General features: G+C 40.8%; 1 protein-coding gene across 1 annotated transcript; it reads left to right on the forward strand.

Moving 5' to 3' along the window:
* The first annotated feature begins 256 nt into the window (after positions 1-256).
* ccdc71 (coiled-coil domain containing 71) lies at positions 257-19,149 on the forward strand. The gene is made up of 3 exons (XM_080423821.1): positions 257-319; positions 5,742-5,865; positions 14,874-19,149. Exon 3 carries the CDS (start codon positions 14,885-14,887, stop codon positions 16,025-16,027), a length of 1,143 nt encoding a protein of 380 aa, XP_080279947.1. The 5' UTR covers positions 257-319; positions 5,742-5,865; positions 14,874-14,884; the 3' UTR covers positions 16,028-19,149.
* The last annotated feature ends 1,882 nt before the right edge of the window (positions 19,150-21,031 follow it).

The following is a 21,031-nucleotide window of genomic DNA, read 5'->3' on the forward strand; positions in this document are numbered from 1 at the left end:
ATAATCATAATTATTCTCAGAATTCAAGATAAAATTAGGTTAGGCTCATTTACTCTGATGTCAGAAGAACTATATTTTTAAAAAAATAACTTGATTATTGATGAATAAAATAATGTTGAACTTAAGTTGAATGTTAATAAATAATCGTGTGTTACATATGAATCTGTTATCTGGGGGTGCCTAACCGATAACAATTCAAGGCAAAAATGATACCGTGTACCTCTCTGGGCTGCTCTGCCTGTCTGTTGTTGCAGCCATTTTACTGGGCAGTCTCGGCAGAGGCAGACTCAGACTGGATACCGACACAGCACCGTTAAAGGTAACTACGTGTATTACGTATTTATTGTTCTAATCGGTTAACGTTTTCGTAGATTTATAACATTTGCGTATCGGATACAACTAAAATGTTGGGGTTGAAGGTGAGGAGACTTGGGTTCTAATGAGTCTAAAAAAGAACTGGCATCACCAACTAGTTGTTGAGATAGAGCAGAGAAAGAAAGATTGCCTGGTGTTTGAATAGCAAAGCCAGAGAAGCTGCCAGTGTTTCAAGTCAAATTTGCGACGTGTTCCACGAGGGACTCGAAGTTGCGAATGTGATGAACAGCCTTTTTTTTTTTTAAAGCTGTATGGCGGCTATTTTTCTGGAACGTAATGACCAAGAGAATTGTCGCGACGAAGGGGGGGCGCTCGTGAGCCAAGGAATAACGTGGGCTCGCGCACAATTGGCAAAAGGGTGTGATTGGTTTAAATTGTTTTCTTTTAATTGGATGTGATTCACTATGGTTATTATACCAATCCTCTAAACCACAGTTTACAATTTGAATTCCATGTTCGGTACAGAAATGGCTAATCATTCACCAAATACATTCAGCCTCCATTTGCAAAACTGAGGCAGAAGAGTGAATAAAACCACCTGCATAATGGAGTATAGAGTCATACTAGGGTAATGTGTTACACACTACAAAACAATCCAATGACATTCACCTACTTAAGATTTTCAACCTCAGAACAAAACAAATTAAAGGCGCAATTTTGGGAAAATGCACCTACGCGAGTCGTGGGTTGCGGCCGCCGGGACCCAAGGAATACGCTGGGAGGAACAGCACCGGATGCCGTGTGACAAGCGATTCGAATTTGGTGCTGATCGGATCCTGCGTTCGTGATATATGGCGTCTTGTGTTTAAGAAATAGGCTCCTCCCACATTGTTTTGCAAGCCGATTACATTGTCATGTCACTCCTGAGATCACGTCTGTTTCATTTCGAGAGGATTGACCCCCCCCCAATTTCACGTTGTTGCATCAAACGGTTGCACATTTGTGGCGCCCCCCTATGGTTGAAAGGGAAAGGCTTTTGGCGATTCGTTGAGTACATGACCCTCGACATGTGATTCAAAGTTGTGGTTGAACGGATGTTTCGTTCATGATTTTTGGCAATTTTAGTCAAATAGGCTCCTCCCACTAATTTTGGAAGCCAATTACGGCCGAATGGTATGGACCATCAAAATACTGTATGATGCGTTTTTAGCGCATGGGTCCAGAGATCATGTGTACACATTTTTGTGAAATCAGGACAAAATCGGTAGGAGGAGTAGCAAAAAGTGTGTTTTGAAGAAAATTCAAAATGGCGGAAAACGCAACTGGGCGTGGCCTATATGGGGAGATGTGTCTTGACCCAAGAAATCCAGGGAAAAAGTAATTGATTTGATTCTATGACCTACGGTTCAAGAGTTATAGGCCAAAACTAAAAGTGGGCTGTTATAGCGCCACCATGAGGCCGACTGGTGTAATTATTTCCAAGTGTTGTAACTGTAGCCCTTACGGTTAACACTTAAAACATCACATTTTGGTGTTCTTGACCCATTTCGAAAAGCAATTAAAAAATAGGATGTCGCTCTTGTATGTTTTCAGGCTTTGGACCACTTACCATTAGCCTGGGACCAGACGAATCTGCGAGTGCAAAAAATAATTGCACTCTGCGATTTGGTCTGGCACCGCTCCATAGAGAATCCATTTCCTGCTCCAGAAGACGTGGGTGACCAATCAGGTCCCAGTATTCGGATATGGGAGACTGTGATTGGTAGTTGGTTGTAGGTCTAACCAATTGCGTCGAGGGCCATTGTTTTGATCCCGCCCCTTTGGAAAAAAAAACGTCCTCATGGAAGCACCAGACTCATATCCACGCAGTGATATAGTCTGGCTACGCGAGGCTAACTTACTATAGCCTGGTAAACCCCCACTCCGGAAAACTCATTTCCATTTGTTTTCAGAAGTGAGTCTGGCCTACAGGCCTGTCTAGGCGTTTCTCCACAGTTCATAACATGAACTGTCCTATCAGCGTCCTCCCACAATGTTCTGTGATTGACAGCGAAGGTTGGCCAATCAGGTGGTGAGTTCGAGTGAAACCGAATGGAACCGAGTGCAGCCGACAAGAATGGGACGGGCGGCCATTGTTTCTGTGCGGTGTTTTTTGTTTCGGTTTTAAAACTTTAAAACGCTCTCAAACTTCTTTTTTGAGGCACCGAATGTACTTTTAAGATATCGTTTGGATAGAATTTAGTTGTTTAACTTCATATATGTGGTCAATTAATCATGACAGAGCCTATTTAAAAATAAAAATTCAGAGAACTGGCAGGGGCGGGCAGTGACACGTATGTATCCGAATAAAGCAACCTATTTTCGGCATAGCCCCTTCAAAAGTCCCCTTGCGTCATACTTGGCTGGGGATGGGGGAAATTAGCTGCCGATTGGCTGAAGGGGATCGGACTGCTGATTGGCTGAAGGGGTTGTCAGTCAACTGTACTAATCCAGCCCAGCTCCCAAATTGCCCATACAGGCCTGTAGACCAGACTCCTTCCTGAAATCAAATGCAAATGAGATTTCCGGAGGGAGGGGGGTTTACCAGGCTACACTTACTGGAACGTAAGTGTAGTTGATGACAATTTTCTTGAATACTGTTATGTGAACGTTTTGTTACCTTGTGCTTGGTTTTGTTTTAATATTCAGGTATGGATCAGCTAGACATGTTGCTAGCTTGAAATAAGGTCACAACATGTCTGGTGTCGGTATCTATCCCAATACATAACATTTAATTAAAGGAGTACTTATTTTCTATCAATTACACACCCCATGAAGCATTGAATTCATCCATTTTGTTTTGTTTTTGTCGCATTCCTAAGCCAATAATTTGATGACCGGCGGTCTCCTTTGAGTCTCCTACCGGTAATCAAATTAATGTCTTAGGGATGCAACAGAAACAAAAAGATAAACCATAAATCACACGCCCTTTTATGGTCCGTATTTGCTCACATACTTCTTACACCTCCTGGCAATACTCTCTGCAATACTCTCTGCAGACTATCTAGCCTATCTACAACCATTGGCATATTGTGTTTTGCTTTCCCAAAACCTAATAAACACCACATATTGAAAAACAAAACTTCACTGTTAGCTCAGTGTTGTTATAACTAAGATATCCGATAAAAAAAGAAAATCAGCTGCTAAGTCTGCCAACTTAACATGCTGAACTGCCATCATTAGCCCGCTAGCCTATTTGTACAACCATTATAACATCGTGTTTTGTTTTTCCCTAAATGGAATAAACAAAACGTTATTGTTAGCTCAATCTATTACTAAAATATCGGCGAGGATAATAATTATTTTGGGGACAGATTTTGCTGCTATGTCTGCAAACTTAACATGCTATACTGGTAGCATTACCCCGTTAGCCAATACATACAATCATTCAAATGGCATGATCCCAGTCCCAAGTCCACACCAATGATTCGCAATGCAACAAAGAAATGTCTGAATTGACCTGTTGCAGGTCGGCTCAGTTTTGGGATAATGTTGCAAGTGGTTGCAAGTTGCGACTAGTTGCGCTGCGAATCATTGGTGTGGACATAGCTCTGGTCTTTCGAGCCTTTGCACAAACCACAGGCTGCGCAGCCTCTCGTCTCTTGTAAAAATAAGAAATACACTTTAACTACTCACCAAAACAAAGACGGTTTAATGGAGTTGAAAGCCTACTCTACTTAGTGGGAACACTCTGAGCCTCTCACGTCTAAAATACACTTTTTGGCCAGAAAATAAAATATTTCACCGGAAGGAAAAATCACGCCAATAGAAAAATTCCATTGACCACATCTGTAGAGGGTGCAGTGGAGCAACCAAAACATTTTTTTTCTTCCAGTGAAATATTTTCTTTTCTGGTCAAAAAGTGCATTTTTGATGTGAGGTGGGGGGCTCAGAGTGTTCCCACTAAGTAGAGTAGGCTTTCAACATCTTAAAACCGTCTTCGTTTTGGTGAGTAGCTAAAGTGTATTTTTTATGTTTTACTACAGATGAGAGGCTGCGCTACTGCGGGTTGTGAGGGGAAAGGATCGAAAGTACCATAGTGTTAAGGAGAACTCCTTCTAACGCTATGGACCAGAGCTAGCGTGGACTGGGCTTTTGGCTTTGTTAGAACAGAGGGAGTATTAGAATGTGTTCAAAATGGCTGTGGTGGATCAGCCAAGAGAAGGCTCTCTCTCACAGTACAAATTTAAAACTACAAATCTTAAACTGTTTACATAGAAAAATGCAAATCATTTAGGCTGTAGTTGGAATGAAATCTGTCTCAGAAAATACTGTTCCTGAAGAAACAGTGTTTGCTCACTGTGTTGGTAGCCAGTATGTAGTAGTGTTGGTAGTGTTAAGAATGGTGGTAGTGTTAAGTATTAGTAGTGTTGACAGTTTTAAGTGTTGTTAGTGTTGAGTGTTGATAGTGTCCATTATTAGTGTTAAAGGGACTACACCATGAATTAAAAATAAAATAAAAAAATTAATATCATATTGTTTATGTCCCTGAAACCTCTTTCAAAAGGTTTGAGCCTAAATCAAGCCTCAGATATACTCATTCCAACTAACTTCTCTTTGGCTTATAAAGCACTTTCACCTGCAATACCACATTGTCCTGTTTGGCACGGGGCGCTATTGAGCCAGTTTGTATGCATGTTATCTCCTGGTTCTGTGTGGAAAAAAAAAAAAAAAGAAAAACGGGAGGGATTGTACCCTGACGTGACGTTTGGCCTGTTTTGAGACCAATTTACAGAAAACCCCAGATTTGCTGTGAAAGCCTGAGTGTTCAAACTGGGGTATTTTTGGGGATAGAAGAGAGGTAGGGGAGACCAAAAACACACAAAAAAGAAGAAAGTAAAAATTCATGGTGTAGTCCCTTTAAGAGTGTTTTTTTTTTTAAAGAATTGTGTGTATTTTGAGTGTTGATAGTGTTAGTCATTGTAGTGTTAAGACATCATGAAATGAAAAATATGTTTTTCACACTTTTAGAGCATATCCGTGGTCATAATGGAGATATAATTAACAATACACGCAACATAAATCATTCTTTTAGTTGTATTTTTGTCTAAAGTCCCTAAAAGTCCAATCTTAATTACATCTAGTCAAAAGATAACGTTATGTATGACTACATCAGCAAGCCCTTATGAATAATTATGAATCATGATTTTATTCACCTGTGTGATCATCATTTTACTCCACACGGTACTGATAATCATTATATTGACACAGTTGGGCTGCTGCTCTGTACTGAATCTCATTCAATATGACGTCTGGACGGTGCATTACAAATGTTCCCGTTCTAAACTTAAAACAGTACACACAAATATGTATCTGAAAACATTTGAGGTGACAAATAGCAATGCAGTAACATTCTCTCTCTCTCTCTCTGCCTTACCGTGCGCAAGACACAAACAGTAGCTGATGTAGATCCATGGATCCTGTAGCCCGAGGGGACGGGATGGTCGGCTGAGACTGTGATTGGTTGAAACACAACCAGCCTCCATTTCAGAAGAAAACTTCAAAATAAAGGTAGTTAAAAAGCCATTTCATGAAGTCTTTAAGAGTGTTGATAGTGTTAAGTATTTGTAGTGTTAAGAGTGTTGATAGTGTTACGTGTGTTTATAGTGTTAAGTATTATAGTGTATAAGTAATGTTAGTGCTAAAGTTTATGAACATTTGTCATTTTTATCGTTTCCATCTGGCTACAAAAAACTAAATTTCTCAAAAAGTACAAAAGATATAAAAAATACAATTTTAGCCGATCTGACCAAAGCTATTCTTTTGTGCACATGCGCTTTATTGAGGGGAGTGAAAAAACTCAATTGAAATAATTTGTTAAAAATTACAGCGGCCATTAGCTGAAATGGGTAGAGAGCCAGCCTGGGAACCAGAAGGTCCCAGGTTTGATTCCGGAAATGTGTCGAGGTATTGGGCCGGAAATGTGTCGATGTATCCCTGAGTAGGACCCCCCCCACCCGCACTAACTTGAGAACCACTCAGCTGGGTGAAGCTGAAAAATGAATTTCACTAGTGGTATGAAATGGGTCTTATTATTATTACTTAATCACAGATTATATATCCTCAAATAGTGTCTACCATATGATTTTCACTACGCCATTATATTTCCATTATGTGGTCAAATCTGTGTTCCATATTCATCGTTCATTGTGTAAGCACCCTTGGTTTGTGTGTTAGTCACTTTTAAATAAAATGTATTAACCGCAAAATCATGTTAAACTGACTGAGAAACTGAAGATTCTGTAAAATATATTGTGATTCTAATGTAGGAGTGGAGTAACACAGGCCTGTGTAGCACAGCACAGCTTAAAGACAAATGAAAGACAAAGACACCATGGAGACAAAAGAAGGAATTTGAGGAATTTTACACCTGGCTTTGAGCAGCTCTGTTAACCCCCGCATCACAGGGATGCGGGGGTTAACAGAGCTGCACCTGCAGTCTAAAAGCTCCTCCTCAACTCGCTCGCTACTGTTGATCACTTCTCCATTCATTTAAAAAAGCGTATTTTAACAGTTGGCAAACGGATGCACAAGACAGTCGTCTCCATCTATTTATAAATTCTTTCGGTATAGCCAGCAGAAAATCTATTATTAACCTATATAAACGGACTAGCGTATTCATAAACTCTATCGGTATATATATATATATATATATATATATATATATATATATATATATATATATATATATAAATAGCGTATTTTAACCATCATCTTCATCAGTTGGATATACATTGTGGAAACAGCCAGCCAATGGAGATGGTCGGGGGCGCGGTTTGGATTATACCGGCACTCCGGGGGCGTGGTCTGCCAAGCACTCCGTTGGCTCCCAAATCACGCATCACTGAATACTCTGAAAATGCAGTGAATTGTGAATAATGGATGTTTACCATTGAGGGTGTTTTTCTCTGCTCTTAGCTTAATAATACATTTTATGTATATTGCACTTTACATTTGAAGCAAAACAAATAAAATATATCTAAAATGTAAAAGGAGGGTTTAAAAAAGCAAGGAGGGGAAAGAATACCAGAATAGCTAACCGAATGCTTTGGTCCTCTCTTGAAAGCATCAACGGACTGTGGAGCTCTTAGCTGGTCCGGGAGTTCCACAGTCGAGGGGCAGCTGACCAGAAGGCTCTGTCCGATTTAATATAGAGTTGTGTGTCATCAGCATAGCAATGGAAAGATATTTCATGCCTGCTGATGACACAGCCTGCCGAATGTACAGAGTAAACGGGGTGGGGCCGAGAACATCCTTGGGGGACACCACAGGTGACGGGTTGGGTCTGGGATGGTGGAGTGAAGGCGATTTTAATAGGATGTTGTGATCGACTGTGTCGAATGCTGCAGTGAGATCCAGGAGGATGAGGAGGGAAGGGGAGCTGGCGTCAGCTGCCCTGAGAATGTTGTTTGTGACCCTGACCAGTGCTGTTTCCGTGCTGTGGGCGGAGGGGAAACCAGACTGGAATTTCTTGGAGAGGTTGTTGCTATTGAAATGGTCTTGCAGTTGGGCGGCGACTACTTTCTCCAATGCGCACGGGTGTTTACTACCTAGTTTCAGTAACTTGGTGGCACCCCCTTCGGTGAAAAATTGTTATAACGTCGGAGGCGCGCCGTTTCTGGCGGGCTTGAGCAACGAGAGGCACCGCCAAGCGAGCCGTTAGGCGAGCGAGTCGCCGTGCTGAACGTTGCGAAGGCCGCTAGAGCCGACTCAGCGCCGTTCGAGTTATTCACTTCGTCTCCTCATTGCTGTGATCTTAGCCTACCCCTGAAAAGAATATCCAATGGAATACTTTCCAATTCTTCGTTTTGGTCAGCGAGAGAGTGAGAAGAGCGGTGTGTGCCAGCAGAAACAGTTGTGAAGTTTCATCCTGTGCGCTGTCAAGTTACTATAGTAACCCGACGGGCTGGAGAGCTATTCTCGCATTAATTGCCCCTGAGGTGGGGTATGAAATTTGGTATATAGTTTTATGGTCATGATTCACCAGGACCCTGGATGGCTTGATTCTAGGCTTAAAATAATTGATATAAATATTTTGTGAAATGTCAATGGGAAAAATGCATTGACTATTTTGGAGTGGAACCAGAAAATGGCTATGCCCTATTCACCTGTTTCCTAGGCTGTGTGTTTTCCACTTCCTGTCGATTTGATCCAATGAAATCCAATGAAACTGGTCAGAGGACCAATGATATCCAATGAAATCGACAGGAAGTGGAAAACACACAGCCTAGGAAACAGGTGAATAGTCCAGGAAAACTAGCTCATTTTTTATCACAAAATCTAAGTAATTGTAATAGAATTTTATTCTTCACAGACCATTTCTATTAAGTCACCAGAACAATATACTAAAAATCTTAAAAGACATCCTAGTTGCGGAAATATGTTTAATTGGCATCAATCCAAAATGGCCGCCACATTATTGTCACAAAGCCATATAAAATGATTATGAGTCAAATTTTCATTTGTTTATTTCAATTGACACCTCATAGAAATTATGTATGGTGAAAAAAAATCTGTAACGATTACTTTGGGAAATGCTAGTTTGCTAGACTTATCTGGTAATAACATCCTGTAGTTCTGTTATATTGATAAAAAAATTGCTCAAATGTATTTTTTAAATATTTTATCTGAATTCCTTACCTCTAAAAATATTTGGAAGTCAATTGAAATCTCACCACCATTTTATATGGCTTTTTGTCAATAATGTGGTGGCCATTTTGAATTGATGCCAATTAAACAAGACCAAGGATTTCTTAGGACTTTTTTATGTTGTTCTGGTGACTTAATAGAAATGGTCTGTAAAGAAAATTATTCTGCTACAATTACTTTTTTGAGGTCCAAAATCTCCAAATATCTACTTTGCCTGGACTATCCCTCCTAAACTAGTCCATTTTATGCAAAATGCCACAAAATGCCCCTCCCGCAAACTTTGAAAACCAATCGTAATGGAATCTGACAAAATGTGATCATGTGACCACAGAGATAATATGAAGTACTAGACGCGTCGCAATTCTGGGAAATTGCAAAGTGTGGTTGCACCGACGCCGGTCGCGGCCGCCGAGACTCGAGGAATACGCCTGGAGGAATACCGTCGGAGGCCGCGCGACCTGCGATTCGGTGCCGATCGCATCCCGCGTTAGCGATACGTTTTGATTTGAGGAAACGGGCCCCTCCCATAAATGTAGCGGGCTAATGACATCGTCATGTCACTCCTGAGATCACTTGCTTTTCTTTTTGAGAGAATTGATCCCCCCAAAAATCATGTTTTTGCATCAAACGGTTACATTTTGCGCATTTGTGGCGCCTCCTATGGATCAAAGTGACTTTTGAGGATTCGTTGAGTAAACCACCCTCGACATGTGATTCGAATTTGGGATTGATTGGACGTTTCGTTCCTGATTTTTGGCATTCTTTGTAAAACAGGCCCCTCCCACTAACTTTGGAAGCCAATTACGGACGAACGGTAAGGACTATCATAATGGATATGTCTTATCGCATTGGTCCAGAGATCATGTGTACCAACTTTTGTGAAATCTGGATAAAATATGTGGGAGGAGGAGCTAAAAGTGTGTTTTGAAGAAAATTCTAAATGGCGGAAAATCTATCCAGACGCAAATGGGCGTGGCCTATATGGGGAGTTGCGTCACGACCCAAGTAATCCAGGGGTAAGTTCTACGACCTACGGTTCAAAAGTTATAGGCCAAAAGGTAAAGTGGGCTGTTATAGCGCCACCATGTGGCCGACTGGTGTAATTATTTTATTAATAATTTGGCAATAAACTATGAACCTCCCCTCCAAGTTTTTTTAACTCTAGCCTTTACGGTTTCTGAGAAAAAAAATACTTGAATTTGAGTTTTTTCATTTTCCCATTAAAGTGGATGGGGAAATTTAATGCACTAATAAATCAATATCAATTAAACTATGTAACTAATCTCTTAGCAAAGTACAAGCAGTCTATTCCCGGTGAAGCCGTCATTTTGACATATGGCACGAAATTGGGAAAAATAAACTGTGGGAGAAATAGCGAATCAGAAAAAAGTTTATCTAGAATAATAAAGTCGGAATAGTACTATAGTGTGGTTGCCCTACTGGAGGAGTAGTAGCAAAAGTGTGTTCAGAAAGAAAACACAAAATGACAGAAAATCTTTACAGGCGGAAATGGCTGTGCCCTATATGGGGAGTTGTCATGAGCCATGGAATCCAGGGGGGAAATATTTTGATTGTACCGACAGGTCAAGAGTTATAAGCCAAAATGTGAATCAGCCTGTTATAGCGTCACCGTTAGGCCGATTTGAAACATTTGGGATGGAGCTTCTTTCTTGGCCAGGCCTAGTTGAAAATGTGTGGACGTGTGCGTACAATGTTTCTCGCCCATCGGTCCAACGGTGCCGGAGATCATCGGTCCAACGGTGCCGGAGATCATCTGTTCACAGACTGACACACCGACGGACGGACAGACACTAAGACAGTCACTGAGGGTTAGAATTGAAGTCGTATCATAATAAATCTTTAATCCTATTAAGTAGGGGTGTCACGATACGCCTAATCTTCGATTCGACTTTCGATTTTAAGGTCACGATTCGATTCGATTTTCGATACGATATATATGTTTAAAACGTCATTTTTTTCAGCTTTGAGGGGTATATGATTATTAATTTAGGCTATTGTCTTGATTTGTAAAGAAAAACGCATGTTTCTCAATAAGTCCCTTTTTATTTGAATAATATCAAATGAGAATGAGAATAACCCAAAAAAAGGGTTTTATGCCCTTACAACAACATCATTTTCAGATTCTTCTTTAAGATGAGTTAACAACATTCTTGTGAAGCTCTATAACTAAATAAAATCTAAATACAAAGTTGAACATGTAAGAAAAAAGGATCCAAAGACAACTGTTATTTGGCTACATGTTCTTAAACATCTTAAAGTATGTTCTTATTGTTTGAACAGGTAAGAGCTTTACCAAACAAGAAATGTGAATAATAAGCTAAGCCTTTATTTTTTTTTACCTTAACCCCATCCCTTTTCTGAGGTGAACTTTAGCCAAAAATAGCAGATCTACAAGCATAATCGACAAACGGTAGCCGTTTTGTCAACAACGCGTCGGGTGCCCTCATAATTCACTGGGAAGCCAAAATATTGCCAGACTTTTGACTTAAAGGAAGCGGGAGGGTTTTCCAATTCTTCCGTTTGTGCATCATTACCATCGCTGGCTTCAGCAGTGGCCATGGTGAAATGTAAAGTAGTAGTACAGACGCAACGCTACAGCGGTCTCTCTCTGTCTCCTCCAAACTCCTCTGTGGTGTGCGTGGGTTTGTCCTGTCGTCTTTTTTTCCTCCCCCGTCGTAAGCACGCATGCGCGATGCACAGAAAAACACAACAGCGGCTCGAGCATGGCTTCACCCGGACGTGCAATCGGATGTGCGCATGCGCGGGAGTATTTTTTTTTTATATTAACCCTTGAATCGCGATACGGCTTTTGCTTTCGATACACTGTATCGAACGTCATTTTCGGTTCAATTTCGATACGTATCGAGTATCGTGACACCCTTACTATTAAGTTGACGGCTATTTTGTCGGGAGTAACGCGGCCATTCGAATGTCAGTAAGGAAAAAGTTACTAGCTGCGTTACTAGTTTCCGCAAAAAGTAGTTGGGTTACAGTAACTCGTTACGCATTAGTTCGAACACTGCCTAAATGATTAGAGTTAAAGGAGGAGTTCACCCAAAAAATGACTTATTTTCTATCAATTACACACCCCATGAAGCCTTGATTTCATGGATTTATTTTTGTTTTTGTGGCATTCCTAAGACAATAATTCGATGACCGTGTGTATTTCCGGTAGGAGACAAATAATCTACTTTGTGTCTCCTACCGGATACATTAGCCGGTAGGAGACGGGAATCAAATTATTAGCTTAGGAATGCGACAAAAACAAAATCCATGGATTCAAGGCTTCATAGGGTGTGCAATTGATAGAAAATAAGTAATTTTTTGGGTGAACTCCTCCTTTAAAAAAACAATCTCAAGTCAAGAGTTAAAGTAACAGAGGATTTTACTGTTTAGATTGGAGTCCCAGACATAAACAAAGAAAAGAGAAATGGTATCAAATCGGGGTCCATGGCCTAATGCATATCAAACTGTGTAGAAAATCCCCTCCTGCTCAGTCCTAGGTGGGAGGAGCTCTGGACTGGGTATTTACCCAAACACCTGTACTGATTGTGATTAGCACCACCTGCACCCAATTGCAGGAGGCCCTTTCAAAGGCAGTCATTCAGTGTTTGTTTGAAAGAGGCATACTGCGTTTGCAGGCTATGTTAGCTGGCTTTGGGCTAGCACTCAGACATCAGAATACTGGTAAACGTATTAGGACCAGGATGGCAGTATCATTGATTCAAGGCTTTAATATGTTGACTTCACAGTACACATGATGATGGAACAACAGGTAACAATGATGGAAATGCTGGGGAAACTGATGGTGGAAACCGTGATTTAAGGCTATGGAAATAAAGAATAAGGAAACAAACAATCGATAACCAAAGTACTCTTTACCAAATATCTTATCAAATAAGGAAAACGCAACTAGATCAGGAAAAAAGGAATACTTACATAAAAATGCATCAAATGGAACTCAGGAATAGGGATGGCCAAATGGAGACATTTTATTAACCAATTACCGTTAGGCCTTAACGATTAATTAATCGATAACCGTTAAGAAAAGAAATGTGTAAAAAAAATATATATATATCTATATATATATATATATATATTATATATATATATATATATTTTTTTTAAGGGCCAAGTCTACACAGTTTGTTTTGTGTCTCCAGCAGAGTTTCTAGTGTCTATCTCTCTCTGGAAGAGGTTGCACATGAACTCTGCAGCCGCACTGAGGCACTCCACCACAAACAATACCAATACAAAGACGAGGAAGAATAAATTGGAAGTTACGTGTGGTTGCAGGTGTAGACTTGGCCTAAAAACATTTTGGCCCTTAAAAACGATTAATTTTAATCGGTTGGCGATTTAACGGCGGTTAACGGTTATCGGTTGGCCATCCCTACTCATAAATAACACATACATGTACAAGGAAACTATAACAGAACACCAAACTAATTGCGTGCCTCTCTCTGTGGGCCCTTGAAATTAAAAGGGTTGAGAATCCAAGTCTACTGAATGCAATTGTGTAGACTTGTTTGTTTTGGTCATCTGTGTTGTTGTCGTCCTGTGCTACGCTGCACTACGTAAAAAGGGGGAGGGAACTTTGGATGTGTGTATGAGCAAAATGTCGGGTAGGTTTGTAGCTCTGTTCCATTTCACAAGACATCAGTCTAAAGTATAAAATAAGGTGTAGAACTGCAAGAATGGAATGTGCACTCATTGTTATCACGATAGAACGATCTCTCAGAAAACGTAGATTGTGGATCCATTTTTATCGTTCACTGTTTATTATCGTCGATTCGTCGTAACGCACAGCCCTAGGCTGAAGCCTGATTTATATTTTGTCGTACGCCTGTGTTGCTCGCCGAAAATAGCAATTGTACAAGCTCATAACTTGTTGCGAACTTGCAGGTCTGCTACTTTCGGTATAAATCATGCGTCATTCAGTTCCGTTTCGTCTGTCATTTGACATTGAGTGTACAGAGCAGGCAATAATGCAACAGTATACGTAGTTGCGAGAAGGCAGAGCACTTGTCTAGTCTATAATATCATAATCCTAAACCCCTTGTTTTGAATGGGTTTGATTGGAGCCATATCTTTAGCCAAGTAATAGCTGATGGAATTTGTTATCTCCTTGTGCCTTTGGAAGCGTGTTGATGCACTGTGTAACGTTTGCGTTATTGAGGTATGTTTCGTCTGGCGACTGGGGTTTTGCGATGTGGTTTGTTTGTCCTTCATTGCTAAATCATATTGTTATGGTGACATTTGAGGTAGCAGAGATTTGTAGAGTTACCTTGCCGTGCCATAACACTGTTTGCAAATTATAAGTCCTTGTCGTTGGGTTTAAACTAGGTTCCACACACTGGAATGTGCTCCTTTTCTTGGTATAAGCACAGCATCACTTCCTGTGTCTTTGCTCATTTCCTGTATCCTTAAACTGAAAACTCTGTACTCTCTTCACTCTCTGGGTAGGCTTCTACTAATGCTAATGTTACTGTCCTTCCCGACTCTGACACGTGGAGTGTCTGGTTTTTATAGCAGCGGTATGAGCAAAGTATATTTGTTGGGCATAATTTTTGTCAATTGTGATAAACCCCACGTTTTGATTGTTGACTATACGTTTTAAGCCCATAGCAGCCCATATAGTTTATTTTGTTTCTCAGAAATTGTGATATCCTCCCAAACTTTAATCTGTGTGACCTTGAAATACAAGCATTTGTGCAAGTTCCAATGTAACCTTGTCTATTAAGTTTAAGCAAGCCTACTCAGTTTTACCAGGAACTGCTTTTTCAAGTTTTCATTGTATTTTTCTTCTCCAATTTAAACAACCGCTCTCTCCGTTTCCTTCTCGCCAGGACTCCGCAACATGGCTGACACAGTGAGTAGAGGTCCTCCACTCAGATGCCAGTCAACAGTCTCCACTGAGGAGCCGCGTCCCTTCCACAGCTGGTCACGTATTAACAGTGCTGGTCAAATCGTCCTCCAGGATGCACTGCATATACTCCAGTTACCTTCAGTGACCTCAATGACTTCTAACTGTGGCCTGTTGGACATGGGGCAGCTGGAGACATTCCTCAGAGAGCTGAGACAGGAGGGCCATCGGCCCACTGTGCTGCACAGCAAAGACGTCTACCGATATCGTTCCTGCATGACTCTCCCGCTCACTGTGGGGAACCCCCTGGAGAGAGCGGGAAGCAACAGATCAACAGCCAAGATGAAGAGCCGGAAAAAAAGGAAGAGGACCGTATCCAAACAACACCCGTCCTGGAGCACTACTGAGAGAGCCAAGCCCAGGATCAAGGGGATCCGACCCCCTGATTTGCTGATGGATCACCGTGCGCTCACCTATGGCGGCTCCCATGCCTTCAGGACCACTGGGTCGTCCCCCGTTATTCCTCGAGCACAGCCATGCTTGAGGCTGACTAACATTGAGGGTCTGACAGGCGGCCACACTGCTCGACTCCAGATTCAGACATGTTGGGACTCTGATACTAACTCTACCATCCAGCAACAACAGAACTCCCTCACATTTTCAGGAATACCGTCGCAGCCTTCACAAAATGGCCGTCAGCCGTCGCAAAATGGCAGCAGGTCGCCCCCTACCACAGCCGTGGCTTTGTCGAACCAGAGGACCCTGTCCTGCCCCACCAGGATGGATGGAGGGGCACTGATAGGAGATCCTGCTCCGGTTATCTATGCCAACGGACACATTTTCCCAGAGACTGACATGGAAATGAGGCTTACTAGAAGGAGGAATGGAGCCCACTGGCCACAGGGGGGATACAAACAACAGAATGGTTTGCCAAGTGAACCCAGGGTTGTGGAAAAAGGAGGGATAAAGGTCCTAAAAAGCAAGAACTATCTGAGACGGCAGGTTATCAAAATAGACGATTCTCGTTCAGTGGCTGAAGCCCGACGGGAAGCCCAGAATATCTTGCAGCTCAACCTCTCTCCTGTCATTCAGATCCAACCGTTTATCTTGAGAGACTTTAGGCCACAGTATCAGTGACCCAACCTCAAGCTTACCATAACCTTAAAGAAAACCCTACTGCTCAACAGCACCCTTACTTTGGCCCAACCTCCTCAACATGTCTACTAAGTACACACCTACCCCCCCTTACTACCCCAACATTATCCCAGTTGAACTGAAGGCTGGGATAAAATACACTCCACACATTATGGATCAAATTTAAAATCAAGACAGAAGCAACTATTTTCAGCAATTTTTCACATGTTGTTACTTCCCATGTTGGTGACCCCAAATTACTGTTTTCTTCTACAGCAAACTTAATCAACTAATTTGTCCTCCATTTCTGAAGGTCATATGCCATAGTACATGATAAGTTTACGTTTCATGTCTACAAAAAGTTACACCTGTAAATGTCACTAATCACACTCTTATCTCTATCTTATACTATCTCACCAATGTCTTACCAATAATGCATTTGACAGGACAGGAGGTAACATTTTTCTGCTTTCACCTTTTTGGCTTTGTAGGACAGATGGCTGTATTTTCTATCCATCAGAAAGTTCCCAAATCAACCTCATAATTCATATCAGATGTCTTGTTCTTGTCACAGAGCTCTAGTCATATTCTGTCTTCATCTCCTAGCTTAGCAGTTGGATCCCTAGTCTTCATGTACCTCTGGTTTTTGACCCACCCAGCGGCAGGACCCCTAGTTGGCTAGCCCTAGTTGGCTAGCCTAGCTGGCTTGTTTTTATCTGGAGAACTATCCCAAGTTCACCATGTGTCATTGCCATTCTACCAGTTTAATCAGTGGCTAGTTAGACTTGGGATGCCGCCACATGAATGCATTTAACCTCCTGGTAGGATAGTAAGCCTTCAGTTCAAGGGGTCCCTGAGGACCAGTGTTAAGTGACCACTGTAGGGCTTGACACAGGTCTAGGACATGTGGATCTATGTATCTGAAATCTACATGTGACAAAAACAAACATGATTCTGCGTGTGAGTGACGACGAGTAACATTACCTTTCTTGATAAGTACAACAGGAGTGGAAAAGTGAGTAAATGTTTCCCTTTATCCACTGTTATTTTTGGGGGTGCAGATTTCAAGGGTAAGGAGTCGGTAGTTGGGATCACTGTCATAGGTTCTACCACTCAGCGTTCAAAATATTCCTCTTTTTATAAATAAACGTGAAAATAGTGGGCAGTTTTGTCTACTTTAGTTTTTATTTTTATTGTTGACTGAGAAAACAAGAAAATACTTTGTACAGTGCTACAGCTATTCTCATACATGGCAGATTCACATGGCTGCTCTGTGGACTGGACTGGATCAGCATGCACAAAGTCTTCCTTTTTGTTTTTTGTTTATACCCATACAGGTAGCCAGTGAACCGGTTTATTTTATAATAGTTGAGTGTTGTGGAAACCCTGTGTATGCACAGAACCCTCCGACCAGCGATGGACTGCACAGCAGGGTGGTTGGTTGAAAATAGTTTGCTGCAGTTGATAAAACTCTAAACTAAACACATTTTGAATTGGAGAATGAAATGACCACCAGACAGCTGCTACGTAATGACCTTTAGCTGTGTTCGAAAACTTTTGCTCGCAACCTACCATCTATTCCATACTATTGTAATAGTCTAGTTGGTTGAGAAAACTGAAATTATTTGGTGAATTTGGGGACATACCTGAATGCTGAAGGGGTTTCTAAGCCACTCCTTAGGGCCTGGTGACTAAAGATATTGACATTTTGCATTACTGATGTGGTCCATTAGCTGTGTTGGAAGAGGTGACCTACTGAACTAGTCACTTATTGGCACGCAACCTGCCATTCCATACTATTCTAAAAATCTAGTTGGTTGAGAAAACTGAATTTGGGGACATACCATATCATTCAAAGATGTTTCCTGCCCTGTTTTGGATCAAATTGAAGTCGGAACGCTGAAGGGTTTTCTAAAATCTCACCACAGCTATGCCTCAGCCACTCATTAGGGCCTTGTGGCTATTGATGACATTTGTATTTGAGATGTTGCCCATTTCTCAATTATGCGTATATATTCATGCAGTCAAAACAAAGTTCAGACTCTTGTACTGTTGCTGATCCTGAGAAGCACTCCGACTTGGACATTGCTATGCTATTAGGCATTTAATGAATAAAACAACAATATCGTTGTTTTATTTTTTTATTTCATTTCTGTCACTTTTGAATCAATTGACAAAAGAATGTGAGGCTATTATTTGTGTTCATGGAGTAATTTACAAGGAATACTTTAGAAAAGATAAACCCATAGTGGTGCTGATTTCAATATGTCTCAATTTTTTTAATTTAGGAATAATTAGCCTCAAACATGTTTTCATTTTAATACTGAGACAGGAGTGTTGACTGTTTTCGCTAACTGTACATTCTGAAAATAAAGTGCAGTGTTACCCTGGAGAGAAGGAGTGTGCCAAATCCACCTTGTGTGCTTTCTAGATGTGTTTTCCAGTGTGGTGAAGAACGGACCACCTGGGGGTCCCTGATACCATCCATGTATTCTGCTGAATGTTTGGGCCAAACGGCATTCCAAGATGGGGATAGTTACACGGTATCCTAGGTCCATATTTGATTTCCCACCATGCTGGTCTTGTGAATTGTTTTATTTTTATTACCATCTCTTGTTTTCCTTGGTACCGTTTAATTTTTTTGGCCATGTTCATGCCCTCAACAATCAAAACATTTTTATTGATTTTATTTTTCTTGTCTGTCCAACATTAGTATGTTAATGTGTTTCCTACACGATCTTTAAAAATAAAAAAAATGCTGAAAAAATCCGAACTGAACCTTTTTAGCTCTGCTAGTGGCAGCGATCTAAAGATGTCTGTGTCCGCCAGTCTGTCCAACACTACTAAACTAGAAACGTGCACTTGCTCAGCGCCAGTGGTGGAAAAAGTACTCGAATGTTTTATTAAGTAAAATTATCAATACTGCAATTTAGAAGTACTCTGTTAGAAGTAAAAGTCCGGAATTCAAAATGTACTTGAGTAAAAGTTGTAATGGAAATAATATATATATATATATATACAGTCGAGGTGAAGCTGATAAGAAATATGTTTATTTGTTGAGTCCAACCGCATCAAAAACAAGCATGTTTCTCCTCAATGTCCTGTCCACCCGTAGCCCAAGAGGGCCTGTACCCTGAGCTCACTCTAGGTGCTCCTTCCAGCGTGGTGTCCCCTCCAAAGCCAGGCCCAGGGGGTCCCATGACCAAAAAACAATAGGTGTGGCAAGGCCTTTTACATCCCGTGATCAAAAGGGTTGATTCAAGAAGGAGGTGTCTTACCCCCTGGCCAGGGCAAACCAATGCTTTGTCTATACAGGTGGAGTGTGGCCCTCTGAAATGACACCCACAACAGTGGGTGTGAGCCAAATGGCAACTTGTGATATGCATACAATCAAGAAATGGTAGATCCATATATGACAGTCCAATATTGCCATAACAAAGTACAAAAGTATTGGCATCAAAATGTAAAAGTACTCATGCAGAATGTCCCATTTAAAGTTTTCAAATTAATAAAAATCTTTCATTGTGGCTATTTTCAAATGGCATGATGAAGTGGTTACTGTATGTTTTGTAATAATCTAAATCTAGCAACTAAAGTTTTCAAATAATTGTATAGTGGAGTAAAAGTAAAGTAAATACTACAGGAAAGATTCCTCAAAAGTGTACTTAAGTACTGTACAGTACTTGAGTAAATGTACTTAGTTACTTTACACCACTGCTCAGCGCCTATCTCTGCCAGGCTGGGTTGTAAGGCTGCACAATATATCGAAAATGTATGATCGTCATTCCAATATCAACATGCGCAATATACATCCTATCCTAAAATTGCCTAGAAGATGGGTCGACGGTGGACGCCACAAACGTAACATCCGGACCTGCGAAGCAGACCGTTGCTCCCATCTGCACCAATCTTGGCAGAAACACTGTTCATAGGACTGCCATAAGAATAGTCCTGGATGCCACAGACACACCAAACTTAGCACAAACACTGTATTGATTTTTTTTGTAATTTGTACTTTTGAATACTTACTTTCACTTGTGGTTGAGTATTATTTGACCAAGTACTGGAGTTGAGTACTTTTTCTGATGCCAAGTTTGGTACGGATTGGAGCTACGGTGCACTTGTGGCCCTGGTGTGACTAGTCTCATGACAGACCCTAAACAATTGAAATAGGGTCAACCCTCACCAACAGGCTGATCAAGAACTTGCCCAACTGGTACATCAGGATGACTTCTTCAAGCCCCAAGATCAGATTGAAGTTGGTGAAGATGGCTTTAAGCAGTATGATGTCATTACTGCTTTGGACATGGACGCCATGATGAGTACGATCTACGCTTGGGCTGAGAACCCTTTGAAGTTTGAGAAGTCAATCCTATATAAAATGAAAGACACCATTAATAAAAAATCACTTCAGACATTGTACAACGCCTTAATAATGCCCTATTTAACTTACTGTGTAGAAGTCTGGGGAACCACATATAAAACAATAATTCATCCCATTATTATTTTACAAAAAAAAGCAATACGAATTGTCAACCTGGCTGATTATTATGCACCAACAAACCCATTATTTATAAATAACCGCACATTGAAATTTGAAGATTTAGTTACCCTTAATATTTTAGTAATAATGTACAAGGTACACAATAGGACCCTCCCAATCTGCTTGCAGGAGCTGTTCGAGCCCAGAGAAAGCAGGTACAAACTGAGGGGAACGGCTATATTTAAAAATAAATTTGCAAGGACAAACACCAGAGAAAGATGCCTATCTACCATCGGGGTAATCACGTGGAATAAATTAGATAAAGAACTTAAACTGAGCAATTCAATAAGAAAATTCAAATTAACATATAAAGCAAAGGTAATAGATAGATATAGGGAATCACTAGTGATATAGTTGATTACATCTTCCCACATGTACGTGTGCATACGAACACACGTACGTATATATATGAATATATATATATATATATATATGTATATATGTATGTATGTATGTAACTAATA

The sequence above is a fragment of the Gymnoscopelus braueri genome, assembly GCF_963280865.1.
Source record: "Gymnoscopelus braueri genome assembly, chromosome: 3".
Lineage (NCBI taxonomy): Eukaryota > Metazoa > Chordata > Actinopteri > Myctophiformes > Myctophidae > Gymnoscopelus > Gymnoscopelus braueri.

Coding starts and splice junctions, on each gene's coding strand:
- ccdc71 (XM_080423821.1), top strand. CDS start 14,885: ATGGCTGACACAGTGAGTAGAGGTCCTCCACTCAGATGCCAGTCAACA.